Source organism: Sphaeramia orbicularis, chromosome 5 (assembly GCF_902148855.1).
Source record: "Sphaeramia orbicularis chromosome 5, fSphaOr1.1, whole genome shotgun sequence".
In the NCBI taxonomy this organism is placed as follows: domain Eukaryota; kingdom Metazoa; phylum Chordata; class Actinopteri; order Kurtiformes; family Apogonidae; genus Sphaeramia; species Sphaeramia orbicularis.
In genome coordinates, this window is record NC_043961.1 from 17,353,586 (window position 1) to 17,376,099 (window position 22,514).

At 41.0% G+C, this 22,514-nt stretch overlaps 3 protein-coding genes and 1 pseudogene across 5 annotated transcripts; 2 read left to right on the forward strand and 2 right to left on the reverse strand.

Moving 5' to 3' along the window:
• Window positions 1-625: 625 nt before the first annotated feature.
• LOC115419426 (MKRN2 opposite strand protein-like) lies at window positions 626-2,952 on the reverse strand. The gene is made up of 4 exons (XM_030134192.1): window positions 2,434-2,952; window positions 1,457-1,506; window positions 1,164-1,332; window positions 626-1,056 (listed from the first exon to the last, which is right to left on the reverse strand). The coding sequence occupies exons 1-4, from the start codon at window positions 2,634-2,636 to the stop codon at window positions 831-833; spliced, it is 648 nt and encodes a 215-aa protein (XP_029990052.1). The 5' UTR covers window positions 2,637-2,952; the 3' UTR covers window positions 626-830.
• A 3,305-nt stretch (window positions 2,953-6,257) lies between these two features.
• On the forward strand, window positions 6,258-11,986 carry mkrn2 (makorin, ring finger protein, 2). Of its 2 annotated transcripts, none has more exons than XM_030134184.1 (10): window positions 6,258-6,387; window positions 7,140-7,268; window positions 7,352-7,482; window positions 7,752-7,892; window positions 7,969-8,147; window positions 8,825-8,890; window positions 8,966-9,114; window positions 11,233-11,343; window positions 11,423-11,567; window positions 11,656-11,986. In XM_030134184.1, the coding sequence occupies exons 1-10, from the start codon at window positions 6,362-6,364 to the stop codon at window positions 11,815-11,817; spliced, it is 1,239 nt and encodes a 412-aa protein (XP_029990044.1). In that variant the 5' UTR covers window positions 6,258-6,361; the 3' UTR covers window positions 11,818-11,986. The 2 variants fall into 2 exon arrangements, with proteins under 2 accessions (XP_029990044.1, XP_029990045.1); XM_030134185.1 differs by having other exon boundaries at window positions 7,972-8,147.
• A 1,205-nt stretch (window positions 11,987-13,191) lies between these two features.
• On the reverse strand, window positions 13,192-15,266 carry LOC115419419 (tripartite motif-containing protein 35-like; annotated as a pseudogene).
• A 2,038-nt stretch (window positions 15,267-17,304) lies between these two features.
• cnbpb (CCHC-type zinc finger, nucleic acid binding protein b) lies at window positions 17,305-22,164 on the forward strand. 2 transcript variants are annotated; one of them, XM_030134193.1, is made up of 5 exons: window positions 17,305-17,376; window positions 18,691-18,807; window positions 19,898-19,963; window positions 20,855-21,053; window positions 21,256-22,164. In XM_030134193.1, exons 2-5 carry the CDS (start codon window positions 18,705-18,707, stop codon window positions 21,371-21,373), a joined length of 486 nt encoding a protein of 161 aa, XP_029990053.1. In that variant the 5' UTR covers window positions 17,305-17,376; window positions 18,691-18,704; the 3' UTR covers window positions 21,374-22,164. The 2 variants fall into 2 exon arrangements, with proteins under 2 accessions (XP_029990053.1, XP_029990054.1); XM_030134194.1 differs by lacking the exon at window positions 17,305-17,376 and adding an exon at window positions 17,408-17,423.
• Window positions 22,165-22,514: the final 350 nt, after the last annotated feature.

Consider the following 22,514-nt stretch of genomic DNA (forward strand, 5'->3'; position numbering starts at 1 on the left):
ATATTGTTTTTCCTCATAAAAAGGCAAGTAAAAACAATGAAGCTGTCAGCTCCCCTCATGGCATTTATTCATTTATTTGGTCTCATTTATGAAGTATTCATAATGTATGTTTTCAATCGGTCAGTCTCTCACTCTCTTAAAAACAAATCGAAGAGGCCTTGTAGATGTCGTTAAAGTTGTTTCCTTTTGTATTTTCCATGGTGGGACATTGTGGGAAATGTAATACATTAGACATTATACATCACATCAGAGAACAGAGGATAAAGACACTCACATGACCCGTTTCATTTATTTATGCTAAAACAAAAAATTCTACTTGACAGTAAACTCAGGCTTCTTCCATTCACATTGGCTAAATACATTCAGAGCAGCAGAGGTATATTTTAACTGTTGTGAGTGAAAACAAAAAAACATGACTCAAACTTAGATCATTAATGAAGACATGAAACTCCCTGTTTTTCACTGGATGATTCATCACCATTTCAATGAATCCGGGGCTTTTCCCACTGTTTCAGTTTGATGCAGTATTTCATACGGTGACATATAATAACAGAGGACCTGATCAGTGTAACCACATGTCTCTGATCCAGAATCAGATCAATTCAGTCCAACATTTCTGATCTAACATGTCATGTATGTTTTTATTTCCTTGTGTAAATTCAGTCAATATTCCAGTGTCCTCATCAAGCACATGTCCTTCATCCAGACAAATACTACCCCACCTTGACTGACAGGAACAAGTTATTACAGATAAACACCGATTTGGATGTAAAAACTCAATGGAATGTAGTATTTTGAGATGGCTCATCAGATTTTTTGTCCCATCTGTCTCACTCTGTGTCCTCCTGCTCCTCCTCCTGTCTGTCCACCATGTAATACTTCTCCTTCTTGATGTGCTGGTACAGTGTCGTGTACTTGGAGACCCTTCTCATCCTCGGCAGGATGAAAGTGTGAGTGAAGGCATCTCTGCTCATGGAGCTCCGCCCCTCGGCTGCCAGGACGCCGTTAATGAACTGAAGACAGAAACTGAAGCAATTATGGGTGTCGTCATCGAACCTGAGACACAGACAGACAGAGAGACACAGAGACACAGAGAGACAGTCACTCAGAGGTCGAACTATTCAGGTGTTTAGATTTACAGGTGTTGATGTGTTCAGGTGTACCTGTGCCAGGCTGGGTCCCACATTGGTCCATCAGAGAACCGCTCCAGGTACTGGTCCCACTGAGCTAACAGGTGGAACATGTCGGGTCTGACCAATGGGATGCTGACGCAGCTCTCCCAGCCAGACTCATCTCTACGAACACCTGAACGGGTGTAGTTATACACCACACCTGCACACCCGTTAAGCACTCCGTCACCCATAGTACACGTTACACACATTACACACATTACACACATGTTTAGTGTAACCATGTGTACACACAGCAACATTACATACTGTAATCAAACACATACCTTTAGTGTCTGAGATCCCAGTGTGAAGTTCTGACGTTCCATCAAAGTCCCTACAGTTAAACAGAAGAACAGACGCTGGTTGGACACAGTTCAACTAGTTCAACTGGTTTCAACAGGTTTCAGCTGTTTTTAGCTAGATTCAATTTTGGTTTCAACTTATTTCAGGAGTTGCACTGTTTTTAAATTGTTTAAATTTTGGTTTCAATGGGTTTTTGAGAGTTTTCAGTGGGTTTTGATTGATTTTAACTGGATTCAACATGTTTCAAATAGTTTCAACATGTTTAAGATGGCTTCAATAGGTTTCAACTCATTTTAACTGGTTTCAACTTTTCAATTTTGATTTCAGCTGCCTTTGTCAGGTTTTAGCTGGTTTCACCAGGCTTCAACATGTTTCAGCTGTTTTCAACTAACTTTCAACTAAATTCAATTTTGGTTTCCACTGGTTTCAAAAGGGTTTAATTGTTTTCAATTTTGGTTTTGATTGTTTTTTGACAGATTTCAACAGCTTTCAACTAACTGTAACTGGTTACAACGTGTTTCAACTGTCTTCAGCTCTTTTCAGTTTTGATTTCAACTGGCTTTTGACAGGGTTCAACTGGTTTCCACAGGTTTCAACTGTTTACAGCTTGATTCAATTTTGGCCTCAGCTGGTTTTCAACAGATTTCAAGTGATTTTAGGTGGTTTCAAATGGATGTAACTGGTTAAAGTATTACTCTGTTAGAGACAAATATTGTACTTTTTCACTCCCCAGTGACACAATGGATAGTTTATCAGTTGCTTAAAATAAAACACAACTGTTTGTGATGTTTTTGTTTCTTGTAGGAAAGGATTTAATATTTTTACTTGACCACTGGTACTTTATGCTGTGATACTTTTACTCATACTGGAGTATTTATACAGACATGCATTGATACTTTCACTTCTTCTACCAGTGGTGCTTCTATGGTTTTGTGTTTGTTTACCTGTGTTTGTTTACCTGGTATCGTTTGTGGATGATGGAGCCAGGAGGAGGCAGCAGCAGCTCTTGTGCCCGTTGCTGAGGGGGGAGGGCAGGCTGACGGGGGCCTCGGTCAGCCTCCGCCCCTTCAGTTCCTCCCCACAGTTCGGACACTCGTCAGGAACAGAAAAACAGAAGATCTGCTTCTGACAGTGACTCAGCCGGATCACACTGCGATCCATCTCCTCATATCCAGGATCATTGCATTTAAGTAAAACGTCATAGGTTCATGTTTAACAACAGTAAAATGTATTTGTACAATGCAGGACCTTCAATAAACAGTCGCTTTGTAAATTATGTTTGATGTCATCCATACTTTCAGCCTCTATAAATCAAAAGTTTCCTCATAAGACCTTGAGAACTGTTCCCAAGACTAAAACAAGCTAAATTCAATTCATCTAAATGAAAATAAAATCACTAAATCACTTGTTAATCTACCATAAACTAAACTGAAAACACATTAAAAATAAGAACTGAGCATTTAGAATCATCAGGATTCTGACTCAGGTCTTAGTTTTCATTCTCAGGTCCTGGTCCTAGTCTTGATCCTGATCCTGATATCAGTCTTGGTCATGGCCCTGGTCCTGGTCTTGGTCTTGGTATTGGTCCTGGCCCTTGGTCCTGGTTCTGGTCCTGGTCTTGGTCCTGGCCCTTGGTCCTGGTCCTGGTTCTGGTTCTGGTCCTGTTTCTGGTCTTGGTCTAAATTCTGGCCCTTGGTCCTGGTTCTGGTCCTGTTTCCGCGCCTGGCCCTGGTCCTGGTCTTGGTGTCTGGTCCTGTCAGTGTGTCGTCTGTTTCTTCTTCTTCTCTCCTTTTTCTCTGTCACACCTGGTCGCTGGGTTACAGCCTATCAGATGACATCACTGCCGGGCTCTGGCCTATCAGTTTGCAGGTTCTGCCAGATAAGCAGTCACGTGACTCAGCTCACCTACAGACTGCTTTGGTCCTTTGCCATGGGAACGGACTCTGACCTGCAGCTCAGTGTTGAGTCTCCTTCACGTGTTAATGATAAACTTCAGGCTCGTAAACACACATCAGGTCTGAATGAAAATGAATGTTTATAATCAACACTGTTTGTTTGCTTGTTTGATTGTTTGTTTGTTAATCTGTCATGATGGATTTATAGTCATTAGTCTCTTAACATTTACTTTTGATGTTGTTCTTTATATCTTGTTAAAGCTCAGGCGGTGTTAGAACAAATAGACGCTGACAGTTACAGGCCTATTTCACGTGTTCACATTAATGATGTATTTGTTCTATTGTCCCAGAAAACAGCCAGTACCAATCATCCACATCCTGAAAACTGAACCTAAATGAGCTCCTCTAATGTCCACTTGAGTCGAGTCAGTAGAAATAGACACGTTTACAGGCTGGTTTTAATGTCCCAGAAGTAAATTCACAAATAACTCACCTGTACACACCTGCATAATGAAGGGCGTGGCTACTGTGATTGACAATTGAGTGAGTGTTGCCCACTGTTGATTCAATGAGATGCGTCCACTGTCCTAACAGCAGGTCCTAATGGCCTCACTCAGGACCCCTCTGACTCTGGTGGATGATCTGGTGTTGTGGTATACACTGGATCCAGTTTTATGTGTCTGTAATTCATGAGTTTAGTGACTATGTTAAACATTAGAGACTCATGTCTGACCTGAGGTCAGCACAGTCATTTATATTAGCATCTACAAGAGCAAATAGGGTTTTATAGGTCTAGTCCAGGTGCAGTTCAGGTCCAGGTCCAGGTCCAGGTCCAGGTCCAGGTCCAGGTCCAGGTCCCGTTCAGTCCAATCAAGTACAGGTCCAGTCCAGGTCCAAGTCAACAATCTGGTCCAAGTCCAAGTCCAAGTCCAATCCAGTCTAGGTCCAAGTTCAGATCCAAGTCTATGTCTAGTCCAGGTCCCAGCTCAGTCCAGTCCAGAGTCAAGTCCAGATCCAGGTCCAAGTCTAAGTCTAAGGCAAGGTCCATGTCCAATCTAGTCTAAGTCCAGGTCCTGATTCAGGTCCAGGTTCAGTTCCAAGTCCAGTTCTAGTCCAGCTCCAGGTACAGCCCTGACCTAATCCAGGTCCAAGTATGGGTCTGGTCCAGGTTGAGATCCAAATCCAAATCCAAGTCCAATCCAGTCCAGGTCCACATTCAGGTCCAGGTTCAGTCAAATACATTTTTCATTGCTTTTCTGAATAAAATCAATCTTAACTCTACTCCCAGAAACATTTCTTATTTAGACTTTTAAAAATTTATTATGAGCCACATAAATAACGGAATCACCCAGATTTCTGAATTTTTCAGTTTTTTTTCAACATTTGTCAAAATGAGTAAAATAGTCAATACAATGAACAAAAACAAATATAAACAAATGAAGAAAATGATCAAAAAACATAAACAACATGAACAAAACAATGAGCAAAAATGAACAAAATTATGAATAGAATTAAATAAAATGAAAACAAAAAAAATTAATAAAATAACCCAAACCTAAAAGGAGCAAAGTAATGAAAAATGTCCCATAAATGAAAAATTAATGAAATAATGAACTACATTAAAATGAAAAAATTACCATAACATATTAATGAATAAAAATTAACAGAATGATTAATAAAATGAATTAAAATGAACAAAGTGGTTAATAAAATTAATAATAAAAATTAACATAACTGATAATCAGTAAAGGGACAGTGTTTTCCTCTATCATCACTGCATCGTGTGAGCGTTTCCATCGACTTCCTTCTTTCGACCTGAATCTGAGTAAAAGCTTCACAATGCGATGGATTCACTTTTTCCATCTCACCTGTCAGACTGTGACCTGATCCTGGCGGCTCAGGTGTGACTCATGTGGAAAACAACATGAGATGCTCAACTCACATGACCATTTGAACAAGTGACTGCCTGAATGCAGTCTGCAGGGGTCAAAGGTTGCAGTGTGAGAAAGAAATACTGCACTGCAAGAAAAAGTACTGATATGAAGATGAAACAAACCAGAACCAGAACAGAACCACAAAAGGGAGAGAAGATCTAGATCCAAGTTAATGTTCAGGTCCAGGTCCAGGTCCAGTAACTGGTCCAGTTCTAGTCTAGGTCTACATTCAGGTCTAGGTCCAGGTCAAGGTCCAGTCCAGTCCAGGTCTAGTTCTAAGGCTAATATTATTCTATTCATTTTTTTGATTTATGAAATAAAATGAGCAAAGAAACAAAACAGTCAACAAAACAAAGCTGAAGAAATGAAGAAAATCAACATTGAATGACCAATATTATTTTACACATTTTTGTTAATTTATTAGCGATTTTGGTTTTTATTATTTTGTTTGTGCTGTTGAATATTTCATTAATTTTTATGTTGAGTTTGTTCATTATTTGGTTCACACTGTAGTTTATTTTCTTCATGTTTTTTTTATAACCTAGTTTTATTTACTTATTTCTTTATTATTTTGTTCATTTTGATTATTATCTAAATAATTTTTTGTTGTTGTATATTATTTTCCTCGTGTTGCTCATAATTTCATTTTTTTTGTTTCTTTGTTTGTTTATCATTTTGTTCTTCTTTTCAGTGTTCAAGGTACTTTACTATCCCCTAGGGGCAAGTTATTATACAGCCAGTAATACGCACAAACAAACAAACAAACAAACAAACAAACAAACAGATACAATACAAAAACAAAAGTCACACTATTCACTTTTTCACTATTTTAGATGGTTTGGTTTGACTGGTGTAGTCTGGCCAGTCCACTTGTGGACCTGGTGCGGTTCTCACTCCAGAACAAACGGTGGCGCTTTGACAAAGAAGATGAAGGAAAACGGAACCTTCATGTCCGGAACCTTCGTGTTGTCCCCTGAGGTTTCGGTCGGAAGGTTTAAACCAGGACGCTGAAACATAACTTTGAAGACGCCGTTAAATCTCAATCTGCGCGAGGAAGATGGGCACCAAACAGGTGACCTGCAGGTGAGTGTGAGCGCGTGTGCGTGTCACCCGTCCGACCGTGGGTCTCGCGGACCCTCGGACTGACGTCAGCTTCGCGTTGCTAATGTTTTTAGCCTTTAGCTCGCGTTCCGCTAGCCTGACCCTCCTATTACAATACGATTTTAATGTCATTAAACATCATATTCAGAAAGTGAACGTTCACTGTCAGTCCGTCTGTTTGGATTAACATCATGATTAATCACAGTAAAGAGTAAAAACACTGCTGTACACCTGAGCGGAACAGCCAATCACAGAGCACCTCTGGCTGCTGACAGGTGAATTTATTTGAGTCTGAATGTTCTGGACGTCCCGGTTCTGGACAGAGACTGGTAACAGGAGAAGGTTCTGGACGGGATTAACAGCGCTCATGTGGTTCTAATCAACCCTGACTCTAAATAATACTACATTACCCATGAGTCCCAGTTGTTGTCTCCATGGAAACACTATAAAAGCTGGATGATTCAATTGTTATATTCGGAATGAAACCATTCATTAATTTTTTTTTGTCACTGTCTCGAACAGTCTTAGAGACACTTCAACGAAAACTGAAAGTATAAACCAACTCATAACCTTTTAAATCAGACTGAAAATCTGTTGAGAACATATTTAGGAAATGACAGTAGGTTTTAGAGGATCTTTGAGGAGATTCTGAAGGTTCCCATTGAGATTCAGAGGTGATTAATGAAGGGGCACAGGTTCTTGTGGTCCAGGTGTGACAGGTGTATGTGTTTCAGGTACTTCCTCCACGGCGTGTGCAGAGAGGGCAGTCGCTGTCTGTTTTCACATGACCCGAATACCAGCAGACCATCAACCATCTGCAAGTACTACCAGAGAGGAAACTGTGCCTACGGAGAGCGCTGCAGGTAACACACACCTGGATAGTCAACACACACCTGGACAGGTAACACACACCCAGACTGAACAGGTAACCTTCCTGTATCTGCAGGTACGACCACATCAAACCGTCATCCAGAGGGGGAGGAGCCTCAGACACACAGACAGCTGGAGGAGGAGGAGCTGGGGGTGGGGCTTCACTTAGAGGTGGACCAAAGAAGACACTGGTCCTCAGAGACAGAGGTTTGTGTGAAATCCAGACCATGTGACCTCTGTCCTGTAGCAGCTGACAGGAAGTCAGTCACCTCAACAATGGTTTTAAACACATTTAATATGATATATTTTAAAAGTCATACAAATTCCTGCTGTTGAGAAATAGGAATATAATTATAATTATAAAATTAATATAAAACCAGGTTCTGTCTCATGGGTCATCTGTTTCCCTCTGACCCCTGTCTAACTCATCTACCTCTACCTGTCTGTCTGTACCTGTTCATCTCTGTCTGTCTCAGCTCTCGGTGCAGATGGTGTGTTTGTGGCTCCATCTGACCACTCGTCCTCAGAGGTCTCTGCGGTGGCGGCAGCAGCAGCAGCGGCTCCTCACTCGTACGTTGACGCCATCAGGTCGGGTTTGGATTCTTCAGAGCTGGAAGGTCGGCCACAGTGAACTCCGTCCTTCTGATTGGCTGATGTGTGACCTTAAACTGACAGTGTTTTCTTGTACTACAGTAGCACCTCCCCCAGAAGGCGGGGCTTACCTGGACCTGCCCCAGTTGTGTCCCTACGCTGCTGCTGGACACTGCTACTATAGAGACACCTGTCCATATCTCCATGGCGATGTGTGTGAGGTGTGCGGGCTACAGGTGCTCCACCCCCACGACGCGGAGCAGAGGAGAGCGCACAAAAAGGTGGATTTCAGCCACAGGTCCAGGATTTGAGATTCAGACTGAAACACCAACTTAGATCATGTGTTTACACTAGTGTGGATCATAGACTTTTTGGAACCAGTAGTGACCACATCTGGACCACAGCAGCGGGGCATCTGCTGTGTTGTTTCTGTTTCTTGGGTTGATCCAGTGAACATTACAGTCTCTGATAGAATATTTGTAAGACTGGTTTATTATCATATGGTCTGTCTGTCTGTCTCTACGGCTATGTTCACACTGCAGGTGTTAGTGCCAAACTTACTGATTTTTTTTCGTGGTTGTTTATATTATAATGTAAATGCAATACCGTCAGACTCCTGTGTGATCAGTCTGCAGTCCTGAAGTAACATGCACAGAAGACATGACATCAAACCCAGCAAATATGAGTGTTGCCGTGTCCCGTGTTCCTCCAGCACAGATTTGTAACATCTGTAGTATTTCAGTAACATAACAGTCGGATGAAATTCTGACTGAAGTCACATTGTAAAACATCAGATATGTATCTAATTTGGGACCACATATGAAAGGGGCCCAGATCTAATTTGAAAAATCAGATTTGTGCTGTTCAGACTGTCAGATGACTCTCTCGTGGGTAAAAAAGTCGGATTTATACCACTTTTAGCTGCAGTGTGAACGTAGTCTTTTCTCCGTGTCCTCAGATGTGTCTTCTGGCCTTCGAGGCCGACATGGAGAAGGCGTTTGCAGCTCAGCTCAGTCAGGATAAGGTGAGTCCCTTCTGTCCATCATCAGGTGCATTGTGCTTGTGTTGTCATGGTGATAATGGACCCTCTTTTGTCCAGGTGTGTTCGATCTGTATGGAGGTGGTGGTCCAGAAGGTGAACCCCTCAGACCGCCGGTTTGGGATCCTGTCGTCATGTTGTCACACCTTCTGTTTGTCCTGCATCCGACAGTGGCGCTGCACCAGGAACTTCAGCAACAAGATCGTCAAGTAAGAATACAGATGGATGTTTTTAAAAATGTGAACTGGTACTGAAGCATCTGAACAGCGCTTTGCCTTCTTAGTTTTTATTCTCTGAGTAAATAAATACAGTATCACAGTTTACATTTAGATTTGATTAGATAGAACTTTGTTGATCCCTTGGGCAGAGCCCTCTGGAGATTAAGGTTCCAGTAGCAGCACAACACTGAATGTACACATATAAGAAATATTACAAGACAAAAAGGAAAGAAAATAGTAATAACGGTAACTGTAAACATAGTAGTGAAGAAACAGGCAATTGCACTTTAGAAAGTACTAATGGAAATAAATAATAAAGTAGAAATAATAAATAAGTAATCATGTTATAATATGAGGCGTGTGTATAGTTTGATAATAGCAGAACAACTGATAATTATTATAAAGTGATGATAATAATAAACAAACATTGCACCACAGAACTACATAATTACTTCATAATCCAATATGAACATGTTGTAAACTCTGGAAGATTCAATCATCACTGAAGTGTATGAACAGACCCTGTGATACGAATAAAATGGTAAAAGTTGTCATATGGATATTTAAAGCTATATCTACCGATGTGGCATTTCTCATAGCACTTAGTAAAAGTTTGAACATGAACAACCTGCCTCCCTCCAAAGCCCTGCCCCCTTCCCTCTGCCTGAGCACTGAGGCTCCCCTCCTCTCTCCTCCTCTCATCTGATGCGCGATGGAAACGGAGGAGGAAGCAGAGGTGGAGGTCCGGTCTGTTTTGGCATGTCCGCGGACCCCTCCCTCAGTAATCAGATGCATCATCCACCTGCCGCGGACCTGCGGCTCCTGTTTCATCAGTAGACCTGGTCTGTGCAGTACTGGGTCAGTGTCTTCACTGTAGTGCCCAGGGGATGGGCGCGCGCACTGTGAACGCGCGGCCTCCGCGAATTTTCCGTGGACATTTGAGGTTTCATAGTCCATACATTTATCATCCTACATCATCATGCATTGTGGGACACCATGTAATTGCACCTGTATGAGTCCCACCGTCATAAAAGCTGACCTTTATGCAGACCTGTTCAGTCCAGTACAGCTGACTTCCGGACTTTTATCTCCATCTTTCACTGATCAGACTCCCGTTTGTGCCCCTCAGTTGTTGTTTCTGTTCATAAATCCGTTTAATCCCTTCCACATGTGCATGTCAGTTCTATCCATTCACATCCTAGACAGTAGACTGTGGTCACTGACAGGAGAAGCAGTGCCAGTGAAGCGTCAGATTCAGAGGTACACATATTGGATGTGAGACGGCAATAATGGATTGGGTGCTGGACGGCCGTAATGGATGATTGACAGGAGGCTCAGTCAGGTTCGGCCAATTATTTCATTCGGACCGACTAAAATGATTGGTCAGACTTTTATTAGAAATATATGAGAATTAAACATTTTTGAGTTTCAATACCTGGTGGATTTCTTTTACATTTTAGTTTGACACACACTTATTAGGAGCCTTTTAAGATGACAAAAGAAAAGTGTAAAAATGCCACATTATACGGTATAGCTTTAATGTGTATCTATTAATTCAGTGTCAGGAGGTCAGAGGTCAAGCAGAAGTCATGCTTTTTAACAACAGATCTGAACAGATTCGCTCACAGCTGGACACTTCAGGGACCTCAGGATCAGGGGTGTCAAAATATGGCCTGTGGCCAAAAACTAACCCGGCCAAAGGGTCCAATCTGGTCCATGGGATAAATTTGTAAAATCCAAAAATTACACTGAAGATATTAACAATCTTTGTCAATTTAAATTTATTGTCTAAATTATTTTAGTTCAGATCTAAAATGGATCAGTATAGAGCTGTCATTATTTATAGGTTACTATGTTATTATTTTACTGGTGCAGCCCACTTCAGATCATATCGGGGTGTATGTGGCCCCTGAACTAAAATGAGTTTGACCCCCCTGCTCAGGATGGATGTTAATCCAGCCTTGCATATCTGAAGAGATCACTATAACAGAAAACAGTGAAGACTAATGAATCCAAACCATACCCTGTTTATCTTCATACAATCAGTTAGATATTATGATCTTATGTTATTTGATTCCTTTATACGTTCTGTGTGTTTGTGTCATTCAGGTCGTGTCCAGAGTGTCGGGTCATCTCGGAGTTTGTCATCCCGTCCGTTTATTGGGTCGAGGATCAGAGCGACAAAGACCACCTGGTGGAGCTCTTCAAGTCTGGGGTCAGGTGAGTCAAAGGTCACAGGTCACGTGACTGGTTTTGCATCTACATCATGTGACCATCCTGTCTGTGGTTCTGTCTGCAGTAAGAAGGCGTGTAAGTACTTCGATCAGGGACGTGGATCGTGTCCATTCGGAGGGAAATGTCTGTACCTTCATGCCTTCCCCGATGGAACCCGAGCAGAACCAGAGCGGCCGCGCAAACAGCTGGGCTCAGAGGGGAACGTCCGGGTGAGGGGCAGATCCTACATGTCCAACCTGTCTGTCTCGTGTCCGGTTGTGTGTTGTTTGTGTGTGACCCGTGTGTCCTCTGTTCTAGTTCATGAACAACGTCCGACTCTGGGACTTCATCGAAGAGCGCGAGCAGCGTTCGGCTCCACCCCTCCCCTCCTTCGACGATGACCTGACGGAGCTCCGAGAGCTATTCATGCAGATGTCGGGACCAAGCCAAGACGAGACCGCGCCCGGTGCCGACGAGTAAAGACTGTGCTGTCTCCATGGTAACAGCAGGGCAGCCATGTTTGACATCAATATTAAACTGTGTTACCATTGCGATGTGTCTTGGTCTCAGTAACTTAGACGTCATGTTCACATCAGAAAACACCTTATTTATTGTGTACATAAGTAAATACACGGATGTCACAGTGGGATGTTTGTGGGGTGTTATTTCCTGTTTCCTGTGGTTTTGAAGTTGTTTTTTTCCAAGGGGACAGTGCATATTAATAAACACAATATGTGCCAATAAGCAAGATTATAACTAAGGCTAATTTCCATCTTTAGTCCCTACATAAAACAATATATTTCACATAAAACAGTATAATTCAGTGTACCGATTCAACAGACATGTAAAACACATTATATATTTATATAAGAGTATACACACGTATATACATGCATACACAATTATACACAGTTACAGTGCCAGATGACTTTGTATAAGATTATGGAGGATGGTTTGATTGACAGGTTTGATTTTAAACAGAGGTGAAGTATTTACCTGTTGTATGATTTTTATACTTATGTGTAACGTCCTCTGGTGGACATACTTTAAGACACTTGGTTAAGACTGTGAAAGTCACACACTGTCATTTATTAAGTGTAACTGGTGGAACAGCCCGTGAGCAGCTCTTATGGATCTGAAAACCTGTCACTATGCTACAGCAGATGACACTGCTGATTTTGTTTTTGTCAAACTCAACTGTAAAAATAAAACTAGAGTTGGATTTAGTCAAACAACAAAATCTGTTCATCGCACATTAACTTGGCATTAAATCAGCGGATTGGCAGATCATTAAAGTACAACTAAACTCTGCTCTTTTTAACTCAGCCACCAATGACTTTACATATCATTAACCTCATAGCATAATTGCCCAAGTCATACACTATATGGACAAAAGTATTGGGACATAATATTGTTTTATATATTAATATGGATGTTTATGTCAAATCATCATGAACAGGGCATCTTACAGCTGTAGACATGATGTGTCCTATTATTTATGTCCTTATAGTTTAGAAACATCAATATTTCCTTAAAGGTTAATGGGAGATTTTTGAGATCGGTGAGATGGTGAGACAGTAGATGGTTATTTGTGGTAGAAAATTATTATTTACAGTCGGAGTATGAAAAATATTTTAGAAATTTTGAGGTAGAACATTTAAAATCATAGTCATGGATTTAAAAAAAAATCAATGTTGAGAGAAATTGGGTAAAAACCATCTCTGAGGCATATCAGGAAGCAAAGATAACAATTTAAACCAAACAAACCAATGCAATGATATTTATCCCAATATAAAACTGTATTATGACATTTGTCATTATTATTTTAGATCCAGACCCCTGTTAGAAAAGAAACACCTTAACTCAACATGTCCACATACTTTTGTCCACATAGTGTATTACTTAGTATAGTGTAGTGAGTGTAACTGAGGGTAACTATATGAAAAGAGAAACAATGACCACAAATGAACTTCAATAAACCAGACAGGAGGAGTTCATCTTTAACTGGGCAGTTCCACCTTCACACAGACCTTCAGAGGTGAAATCTATAGTGGAGGATCTTCATCATTGAAAACGATAAAAGGTGTACGATGTGTGAGGATATGTGTGTTTGTGTTGGGATTAGTGAAGGTCAGTTTTCCTTTGTCAAAGTCCAGGTTCACTCTGATCCTCTGAGACTCTTTAGCCACTTTAACACAGAGATCCCAGAAAAAAGGTGAGATGGTGATCCCACCTTTTTTCCACCATTGACCGATTTACTCAGCCAAGCCACAGGAGTAACAGAGGTGAGACAGGCTGGACTTTTACACAGCGGACCTGCATTCCGGAATCAAAGGGGTGGTGACGCAGGGCAGCATATAGTCTGCATATGGAGACATTGGCGTGGATTCTGCAGCAGCTGCCCTGGGTGCCAGTCCCACAGCTTTGTGCCAGGGGTGAAAATGGCACATAGCTTCGGCGGCATCCCTGGCACACCTGGGCGGCTGCCGCAGAATCCATGCCAGTGCTTCCATATGCACCCGTTGTCTCTCAGACGCGGGGGTCGCGGTCATCAAAATGTCAAACCTTGGTTGCGCAAGGAGAGGTTCCTTTTACATAGCGTTCCGGAATCATGATTCCATCTTTATCACAGCTCTGTTACTACCTACAGAGGTGTTACAAAGCTGTGATAAAGGTGGGACCAAATGATCCCACCATTTCATTTACACAGATGTCGTTCCGGAATAAAGGCGAAATATTCCCGTACCAGAAGTGCTGTGTAAAAGGGACTTTTCAGACCAGGCAGATCAGTGGATTCACCTGTTGGGGTGTAGACTGAGTATTCTCCTCCGTAGAAGTTGATCCTCCACAGGTCTGACACTTTCTCCCTCTGCTGGTCAGACTTCATCATCACATGCACCATCCAGTTTGTGTTGTGTGTTATGTTGACCTCCCAGCTGTGGGTCCCAGTGTTAAAGCCCTCAGATCCCAGGTCATGCCAGTACTCAAACCTCTCTGGATTATCCAGAAGCCTCTGTTCTACTTCTGCTTGTCTCACTGTGGTCAGCTCTTCAGAAACGATAAGATCTGGACCAGCTGTGTTTAGGTCCAGAACCACAGGACTGTATGAGACAAGGTCCTTCATGTGATTCCAGATGTTGAAGCCCAGGCTGCCCAGATGTTTGGCCTGGTCCATCAGAGCTCCTGAGCCCAGCTGTGGGTCATCCAGTGGGGGGCGCTGCTGCACCCTTTCTACTGCAGCCTTGTATTTGTGCAGGACGGAGAGTGTCCATGTCTCAGCTTGTCCTCTGTGCTGTGGATTGTTTCTGACAGAGCTGCTATATCTCTACTCACAGCCTCCGTCTTCTCCTTCATCCTCTGACTCTTCTGCTCCTCTTCCTCCCTCACAGCTCTGATACTGGACTCCTCTTCCACTTGTAGAAACTGGTGGAGCTTCCTAAACTGATCCTGAATCTGCTTCTCTTCAGGCATGGACTTGAGTGTGTTTTGCTGTTTCACTAAACTTCTTTTTGAGTCAATTATAAACCTGTAGCTCATCCTTTAAAGACTCCAGACTTTCTTCAACTTCCTTCTGGTGTTGTTGAGCGGCTTCATCGATGGGTCTGAACCTGTGGTCTTTGTGCTTTTTTGACTCTCTGCAGATCAGACAAACCAGCTCCTGATGGTCCAGACAGAACAGTTGGAGTGTAGAATGCAGAGAGGCTCTAAAGGTCTCTGATGTAAAAAAGTTTCACACAGATTCTTTATCACTAAACCTAGAAGATCTTCTGTTACAGACTGGACACTCCTTTGTTGGTTTCTCTGTCCACCAGTCCTTCTGACAGACTTCTGCAGCCACAGCTTCTGTGGCTGCAGGACAGAACAACAGGATCTCTGAAGATGTCCTGACAAACCGGATAGCACAGATCCTCCTCTGGTCTGGATGCCATTTAGGCCCTGTCCATACGAAGACGGTTTCGGTCGTATCTGCAAAAGTTTTGTATCAGATAGGCCTTTTGTCCACATGACACCAGCGTTTTCAGTCACTGAAACTGCAACTTTTTGAAACCGGGTCCTAGAGTGAATAAATTTGAAAACACTGGTTTCGCGTCTTTGTCTGTACAACCAAACCGCAACTTTTCAAAAACAATGATGTCATAGCCCCAGCTCTCTAACCTTTCAACCCAGAAGCAAGATGCCACTTCACAACAATAACAACAACAATGGAAAACTATAGAGTAGTACTTGTGCTACAACAGCTATTGAGCTTATTAGAAATATTGAATCAAAATCTTTGGCTACTCTTTCATCACAATGAGCATCAAACAACCATAACAAACAATATGCTCTTGGATCCACCACAGAGAGGTGCAACCAGGAGGAAATATTGGATCAGACCTGGTAGAAACAAGTAAGCTTAATGTGCATGCTCCACATCTTCTTCTCCGTTTTTTGTGAGAGCATTACAACACCACATGCTGGCCTGGCATTTGCACTGTGTGGTTTTCAGTTGTTTTCAGTGGTTTCGTGTGGATGCAGATATTTCCTGAAACGACTCTGTGTTTATGGAGCACTTTTTTGAAAACAACAAAGAAAAAGATCGGATAGAAAAAGGTACAGTTTCATGTGGACATGGCATTAGTCTGAGCAAAGCAGAAAACACAAAGTCCAGTCAGTTGGGGCTCCTCCGTCCTCAAAATTTCAACTTTATCTTTATTGTCAATAAATCATGAGTAAATTTATGTCAAGGACACTAAACTAAATCGCATTGCAGGCCTTAAACAGCTCCTTAAAATCTCCTTAATTTGACTTGAACAGGATTTAAAAGGGACTAGATTATCATGTCGACTTTACTTTTATAAACCTGCATTAACTTAAACATTTTTGGGACAAAGTGTTACATTTAATCACATTGAATCAAAATTTGAAAAGTACTGTAATTACTGTAAAACACAGCAAGGAACTTTTATAATGAAATACTTTTCATATACAATGAAATTTATGGTTTGTTTTTCCACTTTATAAATGTATATGTAATCTCATATTTTTTTTATATTTTTATACATTTTTATTGATTCATTTTGTTTTTAAATTATTTATCTAAGTTTCTTTCTTTCTTTTTTTTTTTTTTAGGTTTTCTATATTAATTTATTTTTCTTATCTTCCCATCTTATGTATTTCTTCTGTTTTCTGACGTTTGAGTGACGTCAGCTTTAGCTGCTGCCCCGCCCCTCTCTGTTGGAGCCGTGTGCACATGCTGCGTTCAGGGCCAGTACATGTACTGGGAGAAAAAAATATAAATATAAACACGTTCATTTTCGAAATTCTGTGTAATTGTTTAAAACAACAGAAAGCGCAAGCGATGAAGGAAAATAGAGGGATAAACTAAATTAAGTTATAACTGCAAATGTTATTTCTTAGCTATTCCCAAACTGAGCCAATTAGTAAGAGTATAAATAATTCATTTCATTTCAAATATAGATTCACATTTTTTCATTTTCATCCATTACATTAAATGACATACTATTTCATAAACTACGATGCTTAAATTTAGTTAAAAAAGCTAAGTCAGGTAAATTAATTACATACTTTCAACATACATTCAAAAATATACAGTATATTTACATTTTGTGAAAGGTACACATATACATGCATGAAATCGATTTTTAATTAGAAGTACAAGAAGTATTTAGATATGTTGATCACAAGTATCTACAAGTAAAAGGATCTTCATCTACGTTTTTAAATGTAGTAAATCCACACTAATCGAAAAAAAAAAAAAAGAATGAGCAATGAGAGTGAATAAACCCTTTAAAAGAGCTATGTGACATCACTATTATTACATATGGAAATAATGTTGAAACACCAGAACACTTTCTGTTGAACGTGGACATAATTATATTGTTAAATACAATAAAACCAAACAGACGAAAATCAAAAATACAGTCAACATGTAGGTAGGTAAGTTTTCCCACCGTACATGAATGCCTCAGTGTCCGTGTGCAGACCGCGCGTGGCGCAGAGGAGACTGAAAACAAAAATACACACTTTGGGTCCGAGGTGAGTCCCAGCTCCGGACGCCCGTCCAGCTCCTTCTGCCCTCGGAGGTACTACCGCCGCCGGCCCGCGGGGCCATGGCGCCGTGCTGGAGCCTCACACTGACAGAAGGCTCCGCTATCCGGACAGAATGCCGCTGTTTACTCTGCTGAGGACGTGCGCTAACCTCTTAGCATATTAGCTGTCGCCGTGGCCTTCGGACGGGCCGTTTGTCCGCGGACACACACCGGGGAACCCGCCTTGCCGCAGTCGGAGCCGGATCCCGACCTCCGGGCCGCGTCTCGAAGCGGGGCCGCGTGGCGGGAGCTCAGAGCCGCCTGCAACTCGGCGTCGGGCCGCGGGCAGAGCAGGGGGGCGGAGCTGCCCCTGGAGGCTCACAACACTCATGAAAACACCGACACAAACAGCGAACGGACGAGAATAACCACCGATAACCGTCCTGTCACAGTATCGGGCCCGGTTCGGCTCGGTCCCATTGTCTGTGGCTCACAGACGTTTGAAACAGTGATAAACATGATGTCATTAAAAACAGATCCGTTTAACGGACGTGATCAAACAGTTACTGATCCAAATCTGATCAGCACACTAGTGTCAATATACGAAACTTTAGATGGACACAATTTATATTAAATGAAATAATCGGTAAGAATTACATGAAATGTTAGACGTTTTAATTCATGATTTTAAGTTTTAATTCAGTGTGATGTTCTTTTTGGTCGTTCTTCTCGGTTCAGCGTTTCTTTCTTCTTCAGAACTGAAGAAGTCTCTTGGATGAGAGACGAAACGTTTTCTAAAGAGCTGAACCAGTCCAACTGAACCGAGAACAACCACCAAGAAGAACGATGACACTTTAAAAATGAGAACCTACTCAGACATCAGTAGGATATTATTGCACACCAACTGTAAAAACTCTCCATAGTTTTGACTAAGAATGAACAGAATAAACCATAAAGACAAAACAAAGACATGTCTTAGGATACTAACAGTTATTGTTTTATCACCTGTCCAGTGAAAAACCTGTTTGTGCTGCGTTCACTGACCCTCATCACATCCGTTTACACATTTGGATATCGGTTTAGTATTGAATAGAATCAGCAGCATCTGAATGATTTGGTCCATTTAGGTCCTGACCCTCAGAGCTTGATCCAATCATAACCTCACTAGGTCACATGACCACATCATAGAATCAGGGGGTTCATCCAAAGCTCCAACGAGATACAGCGGATGGGTTCTTTAATGAAGGTGTTTAAATAGTTTACCTGTGTGACATCAGCAGCTGACCTGTCTGTCTCTCTCCCTCTGTCTCACCTGTCACAGCCGTCGTCGTGGTGATGAGCAGTAATGAGTGTTTCGGCTGCGGCCGCAGTGGCCACTGGGTGAAGAACTGTCCTGGCGCCGGCAGGGGGCGGGGCAAAGGACGAGGGCGGGGCAAAGGTGACAACACACCTGAAACACACACTGACACTCACCTGACACCAGGCCTGGACAAAAGAACCAGAAAGGATGTCACGATAAACATTTACACATCAGCCGACTTACATTTATTTATAATACATTTAAATACATTTATAATTTACATTTATTGTTTTAATTTGATTTACTTTGATCAAATTTTTACATTAAATGAAAAAATAAAATGAGCACAGTGCAAAACATTTTACGATTTATAACTATGTAAATGAAACAAAGCCTGAAGTCAAAAGATAAATGTTTATCACAAATATAATTACCAGAATATAGAAATCTATCATGATAACAATAATTATCATTTTATCATCCAAACCTAGTTCATGACACAAGTTGTGTTTTCATTTTTCATATAAAAAAGCAGAAATGGTTCAAATGTGACTAAGCCTCTAAATGTGTACAAAACGTTTCCTTTTGGTTGATAGAGTGAACTTAACCCTTAGACGCATGTAGGTCAAAAAAGACCCAGTGAGGTTGTTTTACTGTAATATCTTTCTAATGAGAAGTTGTTGTTATTTCATATTTCAGGTATTCCTCAAAAACCATGTTACTGACATCATGCCATTTAAATTTTTAAGTTACCTTTTATAGATTCTATGAAATTGTCATTTTTGTATTACTTCCCCAAGCTTCCATAGCTGGGTCAAAATGACCTGCATTCATTTATTATAGAATTTCATCTGAAACTTTGATTCATTCAACAGCAAAACCACACTGTTCTATTGCTGTTATATACTATATATTATAAACTATATATACTTTGCTTTTATAAATTTTCAAAAAAAAATAATAATAAAATTAAAAAAAAATATATATATATATATATATATATATATATATGAAAATACAAATGATTATTTTCAACATAACAAAATGACAGAAGTGTCATAAAAACACATTGATTTTAACACAGGCCATTTTGACCCATTTATGGAAGAGCGGAGGGTCCAGACACTCAGGCATTGAAGGCTTAACTCTGTGAACTGAACGTTCACAGAGTTAAAGCCAGAAACAAACCGGACTAGAGTTTAATACGTGGATGCTCTTTGTGTTTCAGATCTGTTCTGTTATCGATGCGGTGAACTCGGACACGTCGCCAGAGACTGTGAGAGGACTGAGGACGGTGAGTCATGTGACACTCTGTACACCGGGTACTGGGGTCATGTGACCTGTTCACGTGTCTCCTCATGACCTGAACCCACAGGGACATGTCTCATAGAGGCAGAACCAAGGAGGTAGAGTTGATCAGGATGACCACGAGTCAGTTTGTCATTCCATTGTCAAGAGGCAGTCGAATAGAAAACATGTTAATTGTAGACAGTGTTTAAGGTTTGTATTTTGTTAGCCTCATAGCATAATTTCCTAAGTCATACACTATATGGACGAAAGTATTTGGATATGTTGAATTCAGGTGTTTCTTTTCTAATGGGTCTTTGATAAAAAACAATTTATTTATTACTTTATTAATTTCAGGGGAAATTTTTGTATGTTATTCAAGTAGAATAAAAAGAAGCAGGAAATAAATTATCAATCCAACAGGAAATAAATTATCAATCCAACAGAAAATAATAAAAAAAATAGATATACATATATGTACAAAGCTCTAAATATACAAACACACACACACATACATATCTATCTATCTATCTATCTATCTATCTATCTATCTATCTATCTATCTATCTATCTATCTATCTATCTTTCTATCTTTCTATCTTTCTATCTATACATACATACATACGTACATACACTATTACACTATTACTCTACGCTCTATTAAGACACAATTAGAACAGTAATTTGTACAAATTATAGTATTATCAATATGATATTTAAAAGAAATGTAGATATTAAAGATAGATATTTTGTTATTAAAATTATGTGGTCATAATGTGGAATTAAACAGTCTGATTGTATGATGCTATTTATCTTCATATGAAATTCTAATCGTATATATCCTTTGTGTGTTTTCATCCAAGACTCAGTCTAACTCTAAGCCTGTGTCTTCATGCAGCCTGTTATAACTGTGGCAGAGGAGGTCACATCTCCAGAGACTGTAAGGAGCCCAAAAAGGAGCGTGAGCAGCTCTGTTATAACTGTGGAAAGGCAGGTCACATGGCGCGGGACTGTAACCACGCCCACGAGCAGAAATGTTACTCTTGCGGCGGCTTCGGACACATTCAGAAGTGCTGCGAGAAGGTCAAATGTTACAGGTGAGGATGTTACAGGAGGTTTAAGTATTACACTGAGAACTGTTTATGATCCCAACTATCAGCATTGTAATTCTTCTGATGTGTTGATGGCGTTTTTAATTGGTTCTATGATGTGATTTGAGTTAAATCTATGAACAGACCAGATGAACATGTATTCTTCTGTCTCCGACCTTTGACCTCTGCCCTGTCCCTATCTGCTCAGGTGCGGTGAGATCGGACACGTGGCCGTCCACTGCAGTAAGGCGTCCGAGTTGAACTGCTATAACTGTGGGAAGTCGGGTCATTTGGCCAAAGAGTGCACCATTGAAGCCACGGCCTAACCTGCCCCGGCCACCTGACCCCGGCCCAACCCCTGACCTTTCATCCTCTTCTTTATTTCTCTTTCTCTTACACTTTCCCTCTGATCCTCCTTTTCTCATTGGCCCGGAGGCCTGTCAGTCAGCCTCGGAGCAGCCAATCAGAGCAGCTGAAGGAGGAGAAGAGGCGGACACTAAACAGAATCCACTTCCTGCGTGTTTTTAGTTTGGTAGTGATCGATGTCATGACGTACAAAGCTTTGTTTAAGAATCCTTTCTGCCCAGCCGATCGGCTGAGAGAGTAGACTGAAGTAATCACAGAGTTAAGCCCCTCCCCACAGGCCCAGAGTGGGCGGGGCCATAATAGAGGGAAAGGGGAGGAGAGTTTGTTTCTTCACTTTATTTTCTTTTTTTCTGGACTAAAAACAAAGTTTGTCCGAAAGAAACATGATTGGCTCTGCCTCCAGCTAACAGCCAGTCACCTCAGAGACATGGCCGCTTCGTTACCACAAGAGGAAGGAAGGAGCCAATCAGAGCAGCCGTCAAAAGGAACATTTTAATTCACATTTTAAAGGTGCGTTTTGTTGCTGTTTGGACCAACGGAGCAACGCACAGATGGAGATGAAAACTACAAAGAAAACACATTAAAAAAAAAAAAAAACAACAATTTTAAGTTTGGAGGAGAATGTTTTCACAAAAATCAAAATGTTATTTTTGTACAATATATCACGTAGAGCTACTGTAAAAATGTCATTTGGTTGTACTGCAGACTGTAAAACAATAAAAACATGGAGGAGGACGAGGACGGAGCGAGACATGGCCTCTGACACTTTATTTCACATCAACATATTATCAGCAACACAATCGACACTAAAAACAACACTGACAGATATAACATGTCAACATCAGAAACACCTACAACTGCAGTAACACAGACACCAACGATAACTACAATAGTCAATAAAACCAACTCCTGTGATGTGGGACTTGTATTCATTCTATGTGGCTATGGATCATAAAGGCACAAAACTCATTACTCATGGTGTCATGGGTTCCTACATGTCTGACAAATTAAAATGACTGACAGCTGTATCGACAAATCCCAGTCATTAATCTATTAAATCATCAAATAACGAATGTACAGCATAAACTGTTTAGAAAAAAT